Consider the following 20,588-nt stretch of genomic DNA (forward strand, 5'->3'; position numbering starts at 1 on the left):
AGTGAAGTCACTGGCTGTGAACCTTCTTGTGCTCTTGGTATCTTTCCTTGCATAGGTCGCTTCCACATAGGTTACGTACCTACACACACATTTTATCTACACACACATAATAAAGCCAGGTTAGCTTACCATTTGTCTCTGGAGAGGGAAATGAAGTACGCAGCTAATTCCAAGTTGTATATCAGCCATCGTCATTGTTAATCATGTTAGTCATGATTCCCATCGTACTCGTACTTTCCGCCAGAACAGTCACACCTGGAACAGTCTTTCACTTTGAGGGTAATAATGACTTGAATCCAACATGGCATCCAAAATAGGGTCAGCTTCTTCATTCAAATGATTGCAACGCGGGGCCTTCCGGTTTGTTAAATATTCTGGTTAATCAAGAGCAGCTCCATACGTAATTAGAAGATACTACTCAAATCTAAAACCCTTAACCCATGTGAACCCTGTTGGGCTTCTCTTTGCTGACTCAAAAGGCACTGATGACTCAGCTCATACGGTGTTTTGTATGTTATCCTCAGGCACGCATCAGCATAAAGCTCTGCAGGTCAGATTTCCATTATCTGAGGTGGGTGAATACTTGGGATTTCGTACGAATGGGGCTTTATCAGGCTCATTCCCTCTTACTCTGAAAAGTAGGAACGCAATAATATAAACCCAAACTGCTCCCAGTCTTTAAATCGGGGACTTTAGGTTCTGTATCCTTCTTCCAGGAGCCTTGGTTTGTGCCTCTCTGAGGTCAAAACACATCCAGGAATTTTTGCTTAGAGAAAGGAGTAGAGGGGCGCCTGGGTGGCTCAGTGGGTTAAGCGTCTGCCTTGGGCTCAGGTCATGATCTCAGGGTCCTGGGATGGAGCCCCACATCGGTCTCTCTGCTCAGCAGGAAGCCTGCTTCCCTCTCTCTCTCTGCCTACTTGTGATCTCTCTCTCGCTTTGTCAAATAAATAAATAAATAAAAATCTTAAAAAAAAAAAAGAAAGAAAAAGGAATAGAAATACAGCTTTCATCTTTTCAGCCAGTGCTTTTGGAGATAGTAGGGACTGTCAAATGGAAAGGAAAAATAAACAAGAAAGCACCAGCTGTAATAAACAGGCTGATCGTGAACTAAAGAAATCTCGATTGAAAGGCAGAAGTGTTCCAGCCCATTGGTTTGCTTGAAAGAGCAGTTTCAATCTCAGATGTCCTTTATGCCCAATGACATGGAGAACTGACTCCCTGCTGTTGGTCCGCCCAGCCTGAAGGAGCTAGTTCTTTCCGTTCCACCTCTGCTCGTGCCCTCCCCTACCCCACTGAAAGATCACTGGGTTTTACCAAGATTTGTGCGTACCCGTTGTTACTGTGGGGTAGACCAGCAGGCTATTAGTTAATTACTCCTTTTCAGCCTCAGTGGGGCTGCCTGCCTGTCAGTGCAGGTTCGTTTCCAGACTTGCCAGAGTTTGCTAGAACGGAGAGGTCGCACGGTAGGGCAGTGCCCTGCTCGGGTCAGCCCGGTGGCTAGGGTATCCTCAGCCCCTCCACCTTCATCCTCGAGTCTAGCCGAGCAGAGTGGGTCTTGCAGAACATCCCTCCCAACTGTTCCGGAAATGTCCATTGCGGGGCGGGGGGGGGGGACAGGCAGGCAGACAAGTGGGGCCCGCGAACCCCACATTCTGAGTCTCCAGCAGAGAAATCTGCTTCTTCGCTGAGAAGGGCAGCACAGACAGACATTGTTCGCCCCCGCCCACGACTCTCTTGCTTTTACACAGTGGAACGACATTCCGACGAAGAATCCCCCTGCTGTTTTACAAGCTCTGGGGGAGAATGGATTCCAGTCATTTTCCGCTCACCACACAGCAAGTGACTAATGCTCTCCTGTCGCTGGTCGCTGGCTGGCGGGGAGCGTCATGACAGCGAGGGGAGCCCTGAAGGATGGAGGCAGAGACCACCAGGGCTGGCGCGTTTCTTTAATCTGTCAAACCTCTCCCTTTGCTCACCCTCCCGCCCCCTCTTTCTGTCTCTCGGGCCAGCCGCCCTGTTCATGTCCGCGTCTGTCTTCTCTTTGCAGAACGGCGTGGTCCACCGGGACTTGAAGCTAGAAAACATCCTGCTGGATGACAGCTGCAACATTAAGGTAAGGCTCTTGCCTGGTGGACTGATTCCCAGGGCGAGGACTCAAGGTGCCTTAGGCTGCAGCCTCAGAACAAGGAGGGTGCGGGGAGTCACCTCAGTTCAGTCCCAGTCCTCCAATTAGACCAGCATGTTTCTGTCTCCAGCAACATGCCAGACTTCCATCTTTGTGCTGGGATAAAAAAGATGATGAAAATACCATCCCTGTCCTCAGGAAGCAGTCATCACCATAAAAACACCTACGACCGTAACATATTGCATGTGTATTTCCTATCATGTTTGCCGGCTATCGCTTACCTTTAATCTTCACAACCCTATGAGGTGGGTGCCGTTATTGACATCATTTTGCAGATAGGGAGAACGAAGCACAGAGAGGTTAAGTAACCAACCCGAGGTAACACAGTGGTACCTAAGTGGAGTTGGGGTTTGAGCCCACGCATGCCTGACTCACGAGGGCTTGAGTTGTCAGCAGGGCCCCAGGTTATGTAAGAGTTGGAACTGCCAGCCTTCTGTCACTGCGGTGCCATGCCTCCTCCTTGTCTCTCCAGACCCTCCCACCCCTCAAACCAGCCCAGGAACTGGGAAGCTGACTGTGGTGGTGTGTGCTGCTGGGAAAGGAGCATACCATCCGGTGACAGGGCTGGCTTCCACGGAGAGTGTTTTTGCTGGCTGCCGCTGGAGTTGAAGCAAACTCTCCTGGCCCACAGGGTTCAAGCGCCTCCCACGGGGCACTCTGGATGTCCTTTTGATCACGGCTGCAAAATAAGCAAATACAGTTTCAAAATAAACGCAGCTCATCGCATGGGTTTCATTATGAAATGGCCTCAGTACTCCTGACACCAGGGGATCCCTGTAATTGGCCACTGGTGACGTTAGTGCCTCATCTCTGGTCCCCGGACAAGGCATGGGAACGACCTTCTGTTGTCCCCTTTCCCGGTTGCTCTTGCTCTCAGTGGAGGGGGTGCATCACAGGGAGACTGTTTCCTTGCTCCGTGTTTGGATTCTGTTTGCGGATCATGGCGGCCGCCATTAGTCACCATTGTTTCTTTGAGAGGCTCCTTGAAGTCACGTTGGGGATGACCTCTTGTTTTTGCCAGAGGTTGACCTCTTTCTGTGTGTCCATAGAATACGGAGGAAACGGTTGGTCAAAGCAGTTCTTCCTAGGATCAGGAAGTGGGAGCTCAAGGTCTCTCCCTTTCTGGATTCTTCTAGCAGGAGCACTCAGTGTCCAGTCAGAAAATTCCCTCCTGTGTGGATTCCTTGCTGCATGCCATCAGGAGAGCCACTTCATTGTGTTCCTGCGACGTAACACGGGGGTAGCAGTCATGCTCACAGGCTTGTGTTCAGGACTAAACAAGATACCCTGTGTTTAGCTTTGTACACTGCTGAGCACTGTGTAGTGAGTCAAGATCAAGAGCGGTGGCTTTGGAGCTGGGTAGCCTGCAATCTGATTTGAATCACAACTCTGTCCCTGACTAATGGCAGTGTTTTGGGTCAGTGACTCCCCTAAGCCTCAGTTTTCTGACGTGTCCAGTAGGGATGCCAGTCCTGCCTCTGGGGGTGGTTGTCTATGGATTTGTTTTCTCAGTGAATAGTTTCCTGAGCAGTTATGTGTGCCATGCCCTGTGCCCGGGGCGCCTGGGGAGTCAAGGGCAAATGTGGGGATATTCGTACGCAGAGCACCTAGCACTCAATCTTAGTATCCAAGGTCCCTGCGCCAGCAGTTGGTCACCAGAGAGGACACTGAATGGGGAGTCAGCTGCTGTGAAGGTGCCTGGGTCCTTGGGAGTGGTGGCCAGGCCACGGCTAGAGAACTGGATTCTGGTCTGAGGGGCACATTTCTAATGGTTTGTGTCATCCACCCTGGTAACTTTCTCTGCAGATTCTTCCTGCCACCTGCCCCCTGAAGCTCTCCAAATGAAATGTAGTCTTTACAAGGCCTGGAATGTGAGCCTCTGGCTTGGGGATTGGGTTCTGTGGGACAGTGTGACCTCTTGGTCCCATGATGTAGTCCCAGAAGTGATAAGGCACATAGCTTCCTATGGAGTCATAGAATTTCCCAATGGAGGAGAAGAATAGTTAGAATTCTGAAAGCAATTGTGCTGGGAACAATGGGGCAGGAGCCCTGGGGAAGGGAGCATTTGCATGAGCAATGGGGCAGTGGTGTGGAGCCTCCCAGCTCCCAGGACCGTGTCCTTCCATCTGTGCTCCCTGTCTGTTGTATAGATAAATAACAGATACATAGAACATTATAAAAATTGAACTTTTGGTCATTTTTTTTCCTCCTTGTCTTTTCCTTAGGAATATCTCCTCCTGGCCTTTCCCAAGGTAAAAAAAAAAAACCTCTTGGGAGCACGTGTGCGCACACACAGACACACATACACACACGTGAACAGAAACCAAACCTTCCTTATTCCCCAACACGGATTCTTCCTTCTGCCTGTTCAAGGGATAACACTAGGACCTGAGAATCCTAGAGCTCCAAGAACATTGAGGGTCATTTTGCAGCCCCCATCACTTGTTCGAGTGATGAAGGCCCTGTAGGTCTAGGTCACGTGCAGGGAATCCGTGGGCTAACTGTGTCTCTGTTTCCTTGGGGTGTGGCCCAGCGCTTGCCGCACAGTAGGTTCCCTTCAGTTGTTTGGGTTTGGGGTCAAGGGATGACAGCCAGGAGGAGAACTCCCATGTTTGACTTCTGGGCAAATTCTCTTTCATCATCTCACACGCACTTCCAAGATTTTTTTTTAAAAATGCATTTCAGCTGGTGTTGATTTGCCTTCCGGCTGTGTCTGCCTGGCTCTTCCTGACTCAGCATTTTGCTGGAAGCCTACTTAGAAAGGGCACTGTGGTGGCAAAGGCAGTGGACACATGGCCACACACCAGCCTCCGTGTTTAGGAGAACCCGTGGCATCAGCATCTGGCCCCAGGCCGGGGAGGGGAGAGAAAGCCCACAGGAGGCAGGCAGCCAGGTCCCTCTGGGAGCCCCCTCTGGTGCCTCTCTAGCAGCAGTTCTGTCTTCTGTACTCCGGGCGTGGGAGGCCTGTAAAAATGTTAACTGGTTTAAACTGGTCACATGTCCTGTTAGTTTGGTGTGAGCCGTGTAGCTCATTTTCCCCCTCCTCTCGGCCTGATGTTGATTTGCAAAGAGCACATCTGGCATTGGAAACTATTTATCTGGCCAGTGTGAGAGGGTGTGGCTTCTAAAAATATTCACATAGTCTGTTGGCAGAAGGAATGAGAGCAATGTGCTTCTTTGGGTTGCATTCCGTCCTCCGGAGAAACCCACTAAAGCCTCAGTGGAGTAAGCCTGTGTCTACTAAAATAGACACCCAGCATAGCATTAATTTGCAATTAATAAAAATGGGCCAGATCCACATCCCACTCTCTGGGAGAATGGAATGCCGGCAATTCCCATAGAAGGGTCCTGTAAAAATGTCTTACAATAAGAAGAGGTCTAAGCACTGGGGTCAGCTCGCCTCCTCAAAGAGGGCTGGGAATTGGGTGAGCTCCCAGGGCTCAGAGTAGAGGGAGAGAGGGGAAATGGCCTGTTGCTCTGATGACAATGGAAGTGCCACAGCTGCAGACAAAAAAGGAGCTTTGAATGGCCCCGGGCTAAGAGGAGCTAGAAATCTCCGAGGCCACACTGGGCAGCTCGGGATATGGCCCCTGGGCTTTGATTATGTGCGTGTGAGAAGTCTGCATTCAGGAACTAATCAACCCATTGATTTGTTTGTTCATCCATCCACTTATGTATGTGTTTGTGTGCACGTGTGTGTCCACGCATGCCCACATTCACTCTTCTATTCCTGCACTTAAAGCAGTCAGCAAACTGTGTATCTCCTGGGGGCAGGATATACTCAACAAGAGATATTTACTAAGTTCCGACCGTGCATCTGGCCCCATGCTGAATGCTGGCATTGAACAGTGAGCCAGACAGCCAGGTCCTTCTTGAGCTTGGAATCTCACAGTTGTCCAGCCAGCAGTAACATGTTGCCAGGAGAAGGATACGGAGGTGAGTGAGGAAGAGAAGGCATTTGCCCTCCAGTGGACTTAGAATTCTAGTTGGGGACACAAGCAGCAAACCAGTAAATATAGAACGTAATTGTCTGGTGGTGAAGAAGAGTCAGTGCGGAGAGTGGAGGCTGGCAGGTGCTGTTTTAGCTAAGGCGGTGGGAGAAAGCAACTTGTGTAGGACTCACTCCTCAAACCCAGTAAGCCCTCTCTGGCTTCCTGGCTTATGCACACCTGAATCCCTGCCCTTGGGATGCTCTTCCCACTGCTCTTTGCCTGCCCCCCTCCTTTCAGTCTTAGCTGCCTTTGTTAACTATAAATGCACCAAAAAGCCTCTGCTGAGGCAGTGGTGATTGAACTTGGTTTTGAAGGCTGGGTAGGAGTTTGACAGAAAGAAATGTGCTGACAGCCTTCTACAGGGAATCAACAGCAAGCACAGGAATGGGGCATAGAGGCTGGAAAAGGAAAGTAACCTTTCCTGAGCCTCTGCTAGAAGCCAGAGTCCTGTGCCAGACCTTGCATGTGCCTTATCTCATTTGGATCTCAGAATGTCTCTAGCAGGGTGGGTCTGATGATGCCCCATTCTATGGATGGGGAGGTTCCTGCAGCTAATATTAACAGTGGGGCTGACTGCAAACCTAAGGCCATTCGACTTTAAGGCCCGGGCACCTGATAAATTCTACCCTCTACTGCTACCACCCAAATTTGCCCCAAATCTAAGAGAGCATCACACGAGGGGATGTTTTTGGTCCTTGCTTCAGTCTGCCTTACCTTGTCTGCAGGCAGCTTGGGACAGCGGTTCCCGGGGAGGTTTCTCCTGGGGAGGTCTCTCTGAGGGCTGATGGTGGCTGATGGCCAGGCTGCCTGAGTCGTGGTGGCCAGAGCACCCACGAAGGGATGCCTGAGTCGAATGTGTGATGAGTTGTGATGGGTTGCTCATTAGTGTCCTCTGAGACGCTGCTTCGTGGAGGTGCCCTCAGTTAAGAGCTTCCCCAGATCGCTTGGGGTCTGTCATTTCCCAGCTGGTGCTGAAGCTGCAGGTCCACGGACCTCAGTGGAGCAGGGAAGGATCAATTAACTGCCTGAATTCAGTGCTGGTAAGAGGTAGGGCTGGGATTTGAACCCAGACCCTCAAACCCTGCATCCTTTATTTCTCCCATCATGCAGTGCTGCCTCTCACTCTGGGCATGCCTATTCCAGAAGTGGGGGATGGTAATTCCTCTGGGCTCTGGGGTGGGCACTGGCTCTTAGCAAACCATTGTTAGGCAGACCAAACCAACCAGCAGTGCCATGACTGCTGTCATCTAGAGCCAGCTGGCATGGGAGCTGTTCCAAGGCTCTTCATGCCTGTTCTTCAGTCCCCACACAGCTTTCTGAGGTGGGTTCTATGCTTATTCCCACCTTGCAGATGAGGAGACCCAGTGGCGTGGCAGGGCCTGCCCATCATCCAGTAGGGCCAAGTCGGAGGCTAGCCCTGGGTTCTTCTTATCTGTCCAGGCCGCTGTACTTCCCCTCAGACCCTGCAAATGGCCATCAGTCTGTCACTCACTACCGACTTCATCAGTATTTTCCCCCTACATTTACCCACCAGCAACCGGATACTTCCTTTGTCACCCGGTGAGCTCACAGCGATTATTCACAGAGATCCGATGTTAAACCCCCTTTAGGTGCCGCGTAGACGTGGGTATTTATCCTTCCGCGTCTGGTTCGCTTCTCTTAGCTCTGCGTCTCCAAGGTGCTTCTGTGTTGTAGGGAGGCTCATTGTTTGGAAGTGTGAATAATGACTTCCTACTTTATCTTTCTAACTCTGATGTTTATCCAGCAGCTCACACCTCTAGAACTGTGTGGTAATACCAAAAACTACAAAAATTAAGGACCTGAGAGTTGGCTTCTCAGATTCCTTTCCAGAGCCCAGGCGGAATGGGATATCAGCCTAGTGTGGGGACATGATTTGGAGCCCATAATGGGCAGGGGTACAATCCCATCACCAGCAAAAATGTGGAGTCGTTAGCTTTCTCCAGAGGTTACCCATGTGTCAGCAGAGTAAGACTCTCATTCAGTTGTTTTTGCCTTACTATGTTTAAAATCACTGTTTCCCGAATTTCAGCTTAGTTCAAATTCCCCAAATTTCTTTTCTTTCACTGTCTTCCTGGCTTTTGCCTTTTCCCTTAAATCTTCTGTGCTCTTTTACTCAAATGTTTTTATTTAGTTCAGTTCGCTTCTAAAAAGTATATTTATTTGAGAAAGAAGCCTTAAAATAATTACCTGAAATGGAAAAACCAGTGTTGTTTCGAGTATTGTGAGGTTGATAAAGCTACTATTACGGATTTAAGGGCAAGAAGCAAAGATTTCTCGAGCCCCAACTCTGTGCCAGTGACGGTTCTAAGCATTTTACGTACTTTTCATCGTTTAATTTTCACTACGACACTGTGGAGGTCAGTCCTCTTCCTCCTCCCACTTTGCAGATGAGAAGCTGAGGCTATAAGAAGTTTTATAAGCAGTGGCCATTGCTGCGTTTCTGGTCGACGGCGGCTCCCTAGGGCGTGAAATCTTAGAGCTGCCGCCCCAGTTGAGGTGGTTCAAGGTTTGAGAACCGTGTGTGTGTGTGTGTGTGTGTGTGTGTGTGTGTGTGTGTGTGTGTGTGTTTGATTAATACTCCTTTTCCGTTGAAGTGCCGAGAACACAGACTAATCTACATTTCTATTAATCTTCTGTCAGCGGCAATGACAGTTTTACTGGGAGAGGCTGATAAACATCAGTGTGTGGGGACGGGATTGGGCCCTAACATAAACACCCTTCTCAGGACGGCTGCAGAGAGCAAGGGCGCCCGGACTGGGAGCGCTCCGGGGTGAGCGTGTGCGTGCAGGGATCCGCATGCTGCGGCGGTGAGCCCCTCTCACAGGTGCATGTATTTGGAAGCCGTGGACACTGGGGGTGGGAAGGGGAAGTCTCCCCCATCCCCCCACCCTGTACTCTGCTGGGTCCTGGCCTTGGCTGCGCTCACTGAGGACAAAGCCCTGGGATGTGCTCTGGGGCTGCTGCGGCCATTCCATTCCTTTTCTGACAGACGGGGCACACTTCATAAGCTTCCAACCAACTTCCTGCAAGTGAATCAGAGGCCTTGATAAGAAAGTGGAATTCAGGGCAATTAAATGCAATCTGAGCCCGGAGAACGCGTTTTCTGAAGGCAGTTATACACCAGCTGCTTTCAATGGCATTCCATTCATTCATTCAGGGGCGACTTTTAGAAAATAGGCTTATTCTGGGGCTGCATTCAGAACAGAGCCTCAGCGCCGCCACCGGGGCTGGGCAGCTCTCTGGGCATGTGAATCGCTCAGCCTATTTATAAGCCTCCAATGGAAATCCGCTCGGAGAATGGCAGAAGCCCGCAGCGGCTCATCTTGGAAGGCTGGAGTGAAGGTTTGGAGGTGCCTCCTGCTAGCCAGCTCTCCTGAGACACTTCCCCACATCTCCCGAAACCCCACTTTCTTGATCTGCCTAAAAAATTGCAGCAAAATAGCCAGAGCATGAAATTTGCCATCCGAACCATGTTTAGCTCTACCGTTCAGTGGTGTGATGTATACTCACGTTGTCTGTAAATGGGCTTGGATTCGAGAGGGTGAGGTGCTCAGAGCAGTGCCTGGTAATTGGAAGTTGTTCCGTATGTGGGGACCAAGTTTCTTCTTCTTCTGCATATTCTATTAGTTGTCTTGTGCTTTTCAAAATATTTTGAGTGACAGGTATTTCTTGGGTTGGAGGCAGGTATGAAGTCGTGGATAAAACATAGATGAAGGAAAATGTGGAACATGCCACTGCCTCAGGGGACTCAGAGTCGGACAGACAAGGAGAATTTATTCTTTATATATATGTGTGTGTGTGTATATATATGTATGCATATATATTGATATATGCTCCATATGTGTATATGTACATACATAACGTGACACGTGTCTATGTGACATGTATAAATGTGATTCTGTGTACTTATGCACCTATGCACACACGCACACCCTCACACAGGGAAGAGTGCTGCCATAAAGGATAATGAATAAAACACTTCAAGAATCCAGGAGAGAAGAGAGTGATTGCACGGGTGTGCCTGTCAGAGAAAGAGGGCTAGGCAGAGCATTCATACAGAATTTGAAGACTTAACAGATTAATATTCATGGTCTCATCTTGAGTGATTGATTTTTTTTTCCCCCTCGCACTAATCCTGTGATCCAGAACAGGAAAGGGTCCTGGGTTCCCATTTTCTGGTGGCTAAACTGAGGCTCAGAGTACCTAAGGGACCTGTCCCATGTCACACAGATGGCTAGTGGCAGAGTTTTGGGATGATATCCGGTGACTCAAAACCGGGTCTGTTTCATCTAGGATCACGAGGTTGGCAGAATGGAATTCTTGGTAGAGCAGGGGTGGATGAGAAGGGGGTCGAATTAGTGGCACTGGCCCACAGTTTTCCAGAGTCACTGTGGGTATGATGTGATTTTAGGGGGACTATTTCCAGATTAATAGTTGTGTGTTGTCCTGTGCATCGGAAACGTCAAGCCTGTGATTCTGTGATTATTTCTCAGAGCAGGTCTAAATCGAAGGTCAGGTCTATGCAGGGAGCAGTTTGGAGTAACTAAGAGAAGGTGTAGGGTGCAGATCCAGCAGACTCCGTTGTGATGCTAAGGACTGCAGCTGGGAGTCACTGGCCTGGTCCTGTGGGCTGGTTCTTGGATGGAAAATGAGGACTGGAGAAAAACTGGTGACCCAGCCGGCAGACCCACGCAGGTGCTCTAGTGCTCAGATGATTCAAGGTAGGTGCCCCCGGAATGCTAACCAGCCCCTCTGGGTCTTTCTTCTCTTTGTAGATTGCCGACTTCGGGCTTTCCAACCTGTACCAGAAGGACAAGTTCTTGCAAACCTTTTGCGGGAGCCCACTCTACGCTTCTCCTGAGATTGTCAATGGGAGGCCTTACCGGGGGCCTGAGGTGAGCAAGTTGCTGGGGTGTATGGGGGTGTGGGCAGGGAAGGAAAGGTAGCAGGGATGGCAGGAACTGGCTATAAGAAATACTTCAAACAAACAAAAAAACCAAGCAAGCGAGGAAAGTTTTTCCTCATATGATTATAAAAGCCACAATATAGATACCTGGGAGAAAATTTGAAAAATCTAGAGAATAAAGTTACCTGCAATTTCCCCTACAAGAGATAACCAATTAATATTTTTGCAACTTTTGTTTTATACCTTTTTCCAGTGTTGATCTCCTACATTTCAAAAAATAAGAGCAATTATTATATATACATGTATACATACGTGTGTGTCACCTTTTATTGACTTAAAATTATATCGTGACATATTTTGAATTTGTTATTATTAAAAACGTGGTTTTGGAGGACGATATAATCTTTTATTGTATGAATATACATTAACTTAATCACTTCCCAAGATTTAGACCGATCGTTCTTAGTTTTTCCCTATTAGAACAAACCAAAAGGCCAAGCAAAATAACCCCTAACTCTGCAACGAATATCATTTTGCATATATCTTTGACAGCATGTATCTTCAATTAAGGAAATACAGGGTTTTTTTTTTTAAGATTTATTCATTTATTTTAGAGAGAGTGAGCATGAGTGGGAGGGGCAAAGGGAGAGGGAGAGAAAGAATCCTAAGCTGACTCGGAGCTGAGCGCAGAGCCCAGTGCATGACGTGACCCCACGACCCATGAGATCATGATCTGAGCCGGAGCCAAGAGGCCCAAAGCTCAACAGACTGCGAGGTTCCGCTAAGGAAATACAGTTTTAATCACACCTTCTAATGCATGAGAAACGCATTTCTTTATATGCCTAAAGCTCTCGGGCCACGGTAAGAGATGTGTATGTGAAAACGCTATTTTGAAAATGGGTGAGTTGCGAGTGATGACTCTCTTTGAAAGGATGGTTCTCTTTACAGAGAGAGGCCTCCACTCCTTATCCTTTAAATAGCAGCAGCTCGGTAGGTTGAAATGTCTCCCTCCAAATATTTATCTGTTGGACAGTGTTGGAAGGCAGGGCTGGAGGGTGAAGAGAAGGATGCCAAGGGGCTCTATCAGTTGCAGTGAAGAGAAAGGCTTTATAAAATAAGAATGTACGGGAGGAATATCGGATTCAATTTATAAAACTCTAGAAACTTGACACTGTCCATTCATCATAGGTAATGAATGTTTCTTTGATCTTCGATGATCTCTTTCTGGGATTCTAAGCTTGCGGCCTGTGATCTGGCTAGCAAGCATGCTTTATCTGGCCACGTTAGTCTTTCTAAAAGAAAATGGACAAAACATTCAATAATTGGAAGATTTCGCATAAAAGTCTGGTTTCTGACTTCCCGAAAGGATCTGGCAGTGCTGGGTCTACATTACTGTGGGGCAGCAGTTAGTCGAGGGGAAGCTGCCTCTGTCAGGGGGGGTCCGTGCACTCCCACATTGTACCCCACATTCTCTCTTGCTTTGTTCATCCTGTTGCAGGCCTGGCTCTTGTAAGCATTTGAGTTGGCAGCCCCTGATACATTTGAAGAAGGTGCTGGAAGGCCCTGGTGCCTGGATTTGGAGTGAACAGCCCTGTGTCCCAGTCTGGCACCCACCCTGGCGACACAGAGGGCCTCTGGAGAAATCATTTAGCTCTCGTGTGCCTCAGATGGGTCTGTCAAATGGGGCCAAAAATAATCCAGGCCCTCCCTGTTTCATAACATCATCCTGAGGATTTTTTTTTTTTAAGATTTTATTTATTTATTTGACAGACAGAGATCACAAGTAGGCAGAGAAGCAGAGAGATAGAGAAGGGTGGAAGCAGGCTCCCCGCAGAGCACAGAGCCCGATGTGGGGCTCGATCCCAGGACACTAGGACCATGACCTGAGCCGAAGGCAGAGGCTTTAACCCACTGAGCCACCCAGGTGCCCCCATCCTGAGGATTTAAGGAGATTATATTTTTAAGAAAGCCTGGATTGGGACTCCCGGTCTCTGAGATGGGAAGATCAGGCTCTGCCGCAGCCCACAGCTGCACCACATATCAGTTGTCAGGCTTCCGAAGGGGGGGCACCCATCTGCCACGTGCTAAATTCAGTTCCTGGGGTCGTTAAGGGTGGCTTCTCAGCTCCTGTATGTCCCGTCTCTCTGCTCCAGGTGGACAGCTGGGCCCTGGGCGTGTTGCTTTACACTCTCGTTTATGGAACAATGCCCTTCGATGGTTTCGATCACAAAAACCTCATTCGGCAGATCAGCAGCGGAGAGTACCGGGAGCCCACGCAGCCATCAGGTGCGTGCCCTGAGAGGGTCAGTGGTTGAGCGGGAGTGGTTGGCTTACCCGCTGTAGCTCACACTTTTTTGCTTCTGTTTCAACATTTGTAAGGAGTCTCCTGCTTTTCCTCTTCTTTTTTCTCTCCAGATTTTTGCCTTCTGACAAAGCTGGCTTGCTAGGATGCTTTGCCCAAACCTTCCCAAATGAAATTTCTAGAACAAATTCCTCTACACCAGGCAAGCCGAGAGGCCTGTGCGCTTGCTGGGTGAACCTGGGCGAGTCTTTACCATGTAGATTCAATTTCTCCACTGTAAATTCACATTTTGGAAGAGAGATCATATGAAGTCCTTTCTAGTCCGTGTGGTCATATAAACCACCGTCATTAGACCCAGTGCCATGAGGGGGACAACTGCTTTCTTTCACCACTGTGCCCTCAGCTGGGGCATGGCCCACGGGTGCTGTTTTATTATTCATTATTTATTGCTATAACAACTCGATCCCCTTCCTTTCCCACCTCCCTGAATCGATTTGGTGGTTTAGACAACAGCTAGGTACCCTAGCTCTCCATTCCCTGGGTTGGCTAGAGCTCTTCTAGCCTTGCTTGGGTTGCTTCTACAGTGGCATTCAGATGGCGGCTGGGCTGGGTCTGACTGGGTGACAGTTGCTCAGTGCTCCTCCCCATGGGCTCCCTCTCCACGAGCTGCCTCTCCAGGCCCCTTTTTCCAGGAGGCATCCTTGACTTCTTTTGTGGCGGCTCAGGGTTCTAAGATGGAGGAAGAAGAAGCTTCCGGGCCTTCTGTGCTGGACAGGCAGATAATGTCACTTCTACCCCGCTCTATGGGTCAAAGCAACCAAGATTATAAGCTCCATCTCTTGTCAGGAGAGTGTGATGTGTGGCTGAAAAGTGTGTCCATCTGGCCATCTTTGGAAAGTAGTTAACACAGACCTTCCTATATACACACGCAGCACGCGCGCGTGTGCACACACACACACAGCCAATTTCTCACTCTTTGCAGTAGTTACATTCCACAAAGTTGCTATGAGCACGGAATGAGTGAATACCGAGGCCACAGGGCTCCTAGAGCAAATACAGGGCCCGCGCTCTGGTCACAGTATTGGTGTCAACTGATCAGTACGTAGCCTTGTTTTACATGTATTTCTGTCCAGAGACACCTCATGTAAAATATCCTGTTGACTCCTTCACATCAGACTCACAGCCAGCAGCGCGATGGCTCGTACCTGAACGAAACCCATCTAACACATGTGTTTTCTCCGTAAGACCCATCATGACAGCCTTCTCGAACTCGGGAACCAGAGCTAGCACTTTGGGCCATTTTACACAGTGAAATTGCCAACAAAAAGGACAAAAATGTGAAAAACATGGACTATACAGGCTGTGAAAATTACACCTGTTTACAGTATGAGAGTGGAAACAAGAAGGCAAGGTGGCGTTGTCTCCTTCGACCTTGGCTGGGAGCATACGTGCATGCTGGGGGTGACTGGGATTTTTTGCCACTTTGCAAATGGACATAAATGACAGGGAGAGTGCCCACACATTGATTTTGGGGCTATAAATACATTTTAGTGAGCAGGAGAATTTATAATACAGAATCCATGAATAATGAATACATACGCATATAGATAGATAGGTAGGCAGTTAGATGTGTGTGTGTGTGTGTGTGTGTGTGTGTGTATTTTTTCTTTTTTTTTTTTTTTTGAGACATTTCAGGTGACCCACCTGGTACCAACACAGCTCCTGGCACATTGCAGGAATCTAGACAATATTTACTGGATGACTAAAGGAGCATCCTGTTACTTTTCAGGGGCACAGCTCACCCCCATGATTGCATTGCCTGACCTCTGCCAGCTACTCATTAGCCCACATAAGTGGCTGAGGGGGAGGCGGCGCCTTCCCAGGATATAATTCACCTCCCGTTGGGGGAGCACGGTTTGATCTTAAAAGTCAATTTATAAGCTGTGAGAGTCGGTTGGTTCCTGTGCTCTCCTCAACATCCCTTCGGGGCTTTCCCCTAGTTCTCTGGCAGCAAATCCCCTAGTTCTCTGGGATGCACATGGAATGTCTCAGCCAGGCTGTAAGCAGATAGCGGGTCTAGATGAGCTCTGTGAGCTGACGGCTCAGTGGTCTGCGGCTTATGTCAGAGAGGGAGAGGAGGTGAGCTCACTGGGCGTGGGTTTCAGGACCTGACCAAGGCCCAGGGTCAGGCCAGCCTTGGGGATGGCCCCTCGCACTGCCCACATGTGCCATCCTTCTCGTTTTCCCTCTTTGACAAAGAGCTTCGCTCTCACCGTCTCAGCCCTAGATGTCCTTTTCATGCCCACACACTTTCCCCGTGACCTTGAGCACTGTGTGTTTATACAAGACCACCTCACAGGACTATAGAAAAGCCAAGGTCATCTCCCCCTGTCTTCCCTTTTGGTAAAATGATATCCACTGAAGAAAAGATTGGGCCCTGCTTGGGGTCGGGTCTGAAATCTGCTCCAGTTACCTGGCCTTCCCCACTTAATGAAGATCTGAGTTGACGGAGAGCTCAATAGTTCTAGGACATTCCTTTGCATGGAAAAACATGCGAGTGTGACCATGCCCTAGCCTGTGGTTCCACGTCCCAATGATGCTTTCCGGGGACCATCTGGAAGACTTTGGCTCCTGCTCCCTAGGGTGGCAGGACCAGGTCTCCCGCCTGCATGAGCATGTCACCCCACACCAGCAGCGTCAGCCCCATCAAGGCCAAAGGCTCGCGTGATGCATCATTCTCTTTCTCTCATGCCACAGATGCCCGAGGCCTCATTCGGTGGATGCTGATGGTGAACCCCGATCGCCGGGCCACCATTGAGGACATTGCCAACCACTGGTGGGTGAACTGGGGCTACAAGAGCAGTGTCTGTGACTGCGATGCGCTCCCCAACTCCGAGTCGCCGCTCTTGGCTCGCATCATCGACTGGCACCACCGTTCCACGGGGCTGCAGGCTGAGGCCGAGGCCAAGATCAAGGGCCTGGCCAAGCCCGGGGCCTCCGAGGTCATGCTGGAACGGCAGCGGTCCCTGAAAAAGTCCAAGAAAGAGAACGATTTTGCCCAGTCCGGCCAGGACTCGGTGCCCGAGAGCCCATCCAAGCTGAGTTCCAAGAGGCCCAAAGGGATCCTGAAGAAACGGAGCAACAGCGAACACCGCTCCCACAGCACCGGCTTCATCGAGGGCGTCGTGGGCCCTGCCTTACCCTCTGCTTTCAAGATGGAGCCCGACTTGGGCCGGACCGCCGTGCCCCTCCCAAGCTCCCCCGAGGCGGAGGGGCCGGGCAAGCTCAGCCCCAAGCAGTCGGCCACGATGCCCAAGAAGGGCATCTTGAAGATGACCCAGCAGAGAGAGTCGGGTTACTACTCATCGCCGGAGCGCAGTGAGTCTTCTGAGCTGTTGGACGGGAACGATGGGCTGGGCAGTGGCCTGCCTTCCCCCAGCCCCCCGGATCCTGCCAGGGGGACGTCCCATGGCCTCTCCTGCCGCAGGAAGGGCATCTTGAAACACAGCAGCAAGTACTCAGCAGGGACCACGGACCCGGCCCTCGTCAGCCCTGAAATGCCCACACTGGAATCCTTGCTGGAGCCCGGCGTCCCCACTGAGGGCCTCTCCCGGAGCTACAGCCGGCCCTCCAGCGTCATCAGTGATGACAGCGTCCTGTCCAGTGACTCCTTTGACTTGCTCGATGTGCAGGAGAATCGCCCTGCCCGCCAGCGTATCCGTAGCTGCGTCTCTGCTGAGAACTTCCTCCAGATCCAGGACTTTGAGGGGCTCCAGAACCGGCCCCGACCCCAGTACCTGAAGCGGTACCGGAACCGGCTGGGAGACAGCAGCTTCTCCCTCCTCATGGACATGGACGATGTGACTCAGGTCTACAAGAAAGCTCTGGAGATCTGCAGCAAGCTTAACTAGCTCCCCAGGGTGTGGGGCTGGGTGGTGGGTGGGTTTGGGGGAGCCGTGGGAGCGATGACTTGTGCTAGTGAGCTGGTTACCTCTTTGCTGGCTGTGACAGTAGACTGAAGAAGGATCTGTGCCGTCTTGGTTGGCCCAGTTTGCAGCCTTGAGCCAGCACCCAAAAGGGAGAAGTGGGCTGTCTGCCAGTCCTGCCCACTGCCAGTCAGATTTTAGGTCCTAATTGGTATTTACTTTGTGGCACTTCCTAGAGGACCAGCTGTCCAGGCGAGGTGGTGTTGGCCAGCACTAAGGGGGGGGGGGAGGAAGCATATGGGAGAGGGAACATATACCTAAAAGTTGTCCAAATACTCCTGGAGGAAGGGCAAGAGAGACTGGGGCCATCTGCCTGGGGTGAGCTCAGACCTTGCTTCTTCCCTCCTCACGTGAACAGGCTTGGTCTGACTACATGGGGTTGGCAAGTAGATTTCAGCCACCTGAACCTGAATCGGTGATCGATTGATAGTGGCTGCTGGGTGTGCTGGTGCCAGTACCCTAGGCATAGGGGAAGGAGTGCTGTGATTGAATAGCAGCGGCTGCCTTGGGAATGGGAAGGGGAGCAGTAACATCCATGCCATGTGGTTGCCATCCCTGACATGGCTAAGCCCTGAAAGTGTTGGGTCGAGGCATCCTGTGGGATCTATGCTTGTCTTTCATGCCTCTAGTGGGTCCTTTGTTAATTTGCTACTCTACCTGGAATGAAAGACAGGGCCTTGGGCAGAGAGAGAATGCTCTGAACACCGCTAAGGTTTAAGAGTCAGCCCGTGGTGATTTTTGGGCTTCTTGTTGTCTCCCACTTCTTTCTCAATGTCTGCCTTGCTCTTTGGCATAACCTCCCAAGGGTGGACAGGGAGAAGGAGGATGATGTCAGAGATCAAAACTCTGGTGTGTAACAGAACTTGGGACCCTCTGAGGTCTTTGGGCAGATGAATGAAAATTGGTCCACACCAGCAAGAGGGCAATTTGTTGATTTCTTTAACATCTCATTATTAACTGGAATGCTGCCTCTTGGGTTCTCACCTGCATGAATTGGTTGTGATGCTGTCTACAGTCTCCAAAGGAGTAACTGGCTCAACCATTTACCCTGTTTACTACTAGCAAATGGTTTCCCCATCCACCAAGTGTAGAATCCGCAGAGGCGGGCGAGTTTGCTTCTAGGGAGTTAGTGTGTAGGTGGGATATTTGGATGAGGAAAAGAAAGGTAGGCATAAGGTGCTACCCCTATATCTAGGGATTCTGTCATGGGTTTGAAGTCCTAGACTTTGGGGGAAAAGAAAGTTCCACCCATTCAAATAAATAAGGTGTTGAAAGAGCAGAGTGGGTTGGGAGGAAGCATATAGAAGAGGGAACATTTCCCAAGAAGCCATCCAGATGGTTCTGGAGGAGGCAGAAAAGAGGTATAGCAAGACTCTTATCATAAAAAGTAATATAACTAGGTATTTAACATCTAGACACCCAGATTACAGGTGATAAGATGTCAGTCCCACAATGGGACATCTTCAGATACTGGGTTTGGAAGTAATGTCTCATAGGGGAATTTGACATGACTTTAGATCCTACTGGCTATGCAAATGGGAAGGCTTGTTTCGAGATGGTCAGCCTCTACTAGCCACAAAGATATACAAGGAGGACTAGTCTTGGGGGTATTTTTGGGAAAACCAACAGATAGTAGTTTATAGGGAGAATGCAAAAGAATTCACCGTAAGGCACTGAGAACATTCTTTGGAGTAAAACTGCCCTAAGAAGATGGCTCCATTTCTCCCCTTGCCACCAGCTCTGGGGTTGTGGCTTGTGCATGCCTTCAGGTCCACCTGGGTGGTGTGTTATGGGAAGCTTCTCTGGTTTCTTTCATTCAATCATACCTCCTTTCTGAGCCCCAGTATAGGTTCAAAGGGAAAAAAAAAATCTGTAGATAGCCAATTGTGTGTGTGGGAAGTGTGGGTGCGTGGAGGGCATCCTGCAGCCTCTAAGCTTCCCATTCCTTGTCTCATTTTGTGTAATCTGTTCTGGACAGCCTGTATGGCCACACTGCTGGTCCCGCATGCATGGCAGCTGGCCTCGTTGGTTGCTGTCAATATGCCTAAGGTATAACACCTACCTACTTGGTGAGATATTTTTTTCCTTTTGCCCAGTGATTGTGTCCGTTTAGTATTTTCCATCCTTCTACAATGATACTATTAAGGAAAATCATTCTACTTCTCCCCTTCCCCCCGAGCCCCCCCCCCCCCATGCATGTTCTCTTTTGTCCATCAACTCAGACTGTGGATTGTGACAAAGACAGTCCTCCACTCAGAGGCAGAGGGTCTGAGTTGAGTCCTGGTGTGCTGCTAACTAGCTGGTGGCTTGAGACACCTGCAGTGTTTGGGCGGCTAAGTTTTCCCTTTAATGAGGACTGGAGGGGTGGGGTAGCCCGTCTCTCAGGCCCCCTGCCTGCTTGTGACATTCTGCTAACATCTTCTGATTCTACGTGCTGTGTTGACTCTGTCCTTTCAAGGAAAAATCTGGAATAGAAAAGCCCTGACATGCAGCTCCCTGCTTCCTGATTAAGTCCTATCATCCCTACCAGCCAATCCCCAAACAAGGAAGTCATGCGTGATTCATTTCCGTGGAATTACAAGTGAGAGACACTTTTATGACCTGGTGGACCAAGCGGGAGATTCCATGTCAGCTCTCCTGGTCCTTTCCTGGCCTCTGTTGGCCTTTCCATGTCTTAGTTTACACATTTGCCAAAGGAGTAGAATTATACTTCTTTTTACAGGTAAATTTTAAGGCATGATCAGTTTTCAGGAAGTGCTTCAAGACCCTAGGCGAAATGAAAATGCTAAGTGCTCCCTGACTTTCCATCCCTGTTACAAGGTGCTGCTTCTTCAGATGATGGGGAGCACTTTTCAGGGGGAAATTCAGGGGAGTGTCGCCCTGGCCTGCTGTCTTGAGTACAAATGTGAATGATCAACTGACTGCTTTTTGCCAAACTGGAAATGTTCTGTAGGGATTTACTGGCATGGTATCATTCCTAGAAGAAAAAAAAAAAAGAGAGAGAGAGAGAGAGGGAGAGAGAAACTTGACTGCACATTTTTTTTTTTTAATCCGTGTTGTGACTTTTATTTAATTTCTATTTTTTTTTGTTTTGGTAATAAAAAGTTGACTTTTTTTATTTGAATTTGTCTTTTTTATTTATTGGTCTGAAAGGCATTTCAAAGGTATTATAATAATATATTGGTGTAATTTAATT

General features: G+C 49.5%; 1 protein-coding gene across 1 annotated transcript in view; it reads left to right on the top strand.

The window, feature by feature from the left end:
* Positions 1–20,375, top strand: part of LOC111157677 (NUAK family kinase 1) — an 87,531-nt gene extending 67,156 nt beyond the window's left edge. The window contains exons 5-7 of the mRNA XM_022519296.1: positions 10,974–11,093; positions 13,258–13,390; positions 16,164–20,375. Coding sequence (XP_022375004.1) covers positions 10,974–11,093; positions 13,258–13,390; positions 16,164–17,317 — 1,407 coding nt within the window. The 3' untranslated portion in view covers positions 17,318–20,375. The remainder of the gene's footprint in view (positions 1–10,973; positions 11,094–13,257; positions 13,391–16,163) is intronic.
* Positions 20,376–20,588: the final 213 nt, after the last annotated feature.

The sequence above is a fragment of the Enhydra lutris genome, unplaced genomic scaffold, assembly GCF_002288905.1.
Source record: "Enhydra lutris kenyoni isolate GAN:26980312 unplaced genomic scaffold, ASM228890v2 scaffoldscaffold55, whole genome shotgun sequence".
NCBI classification, from domain to species: Eukaryota; Metazoa; Chordata; class Mammalia; order Carnivora; family Mustelidae; genus Enhydra; species Enhydra lutris.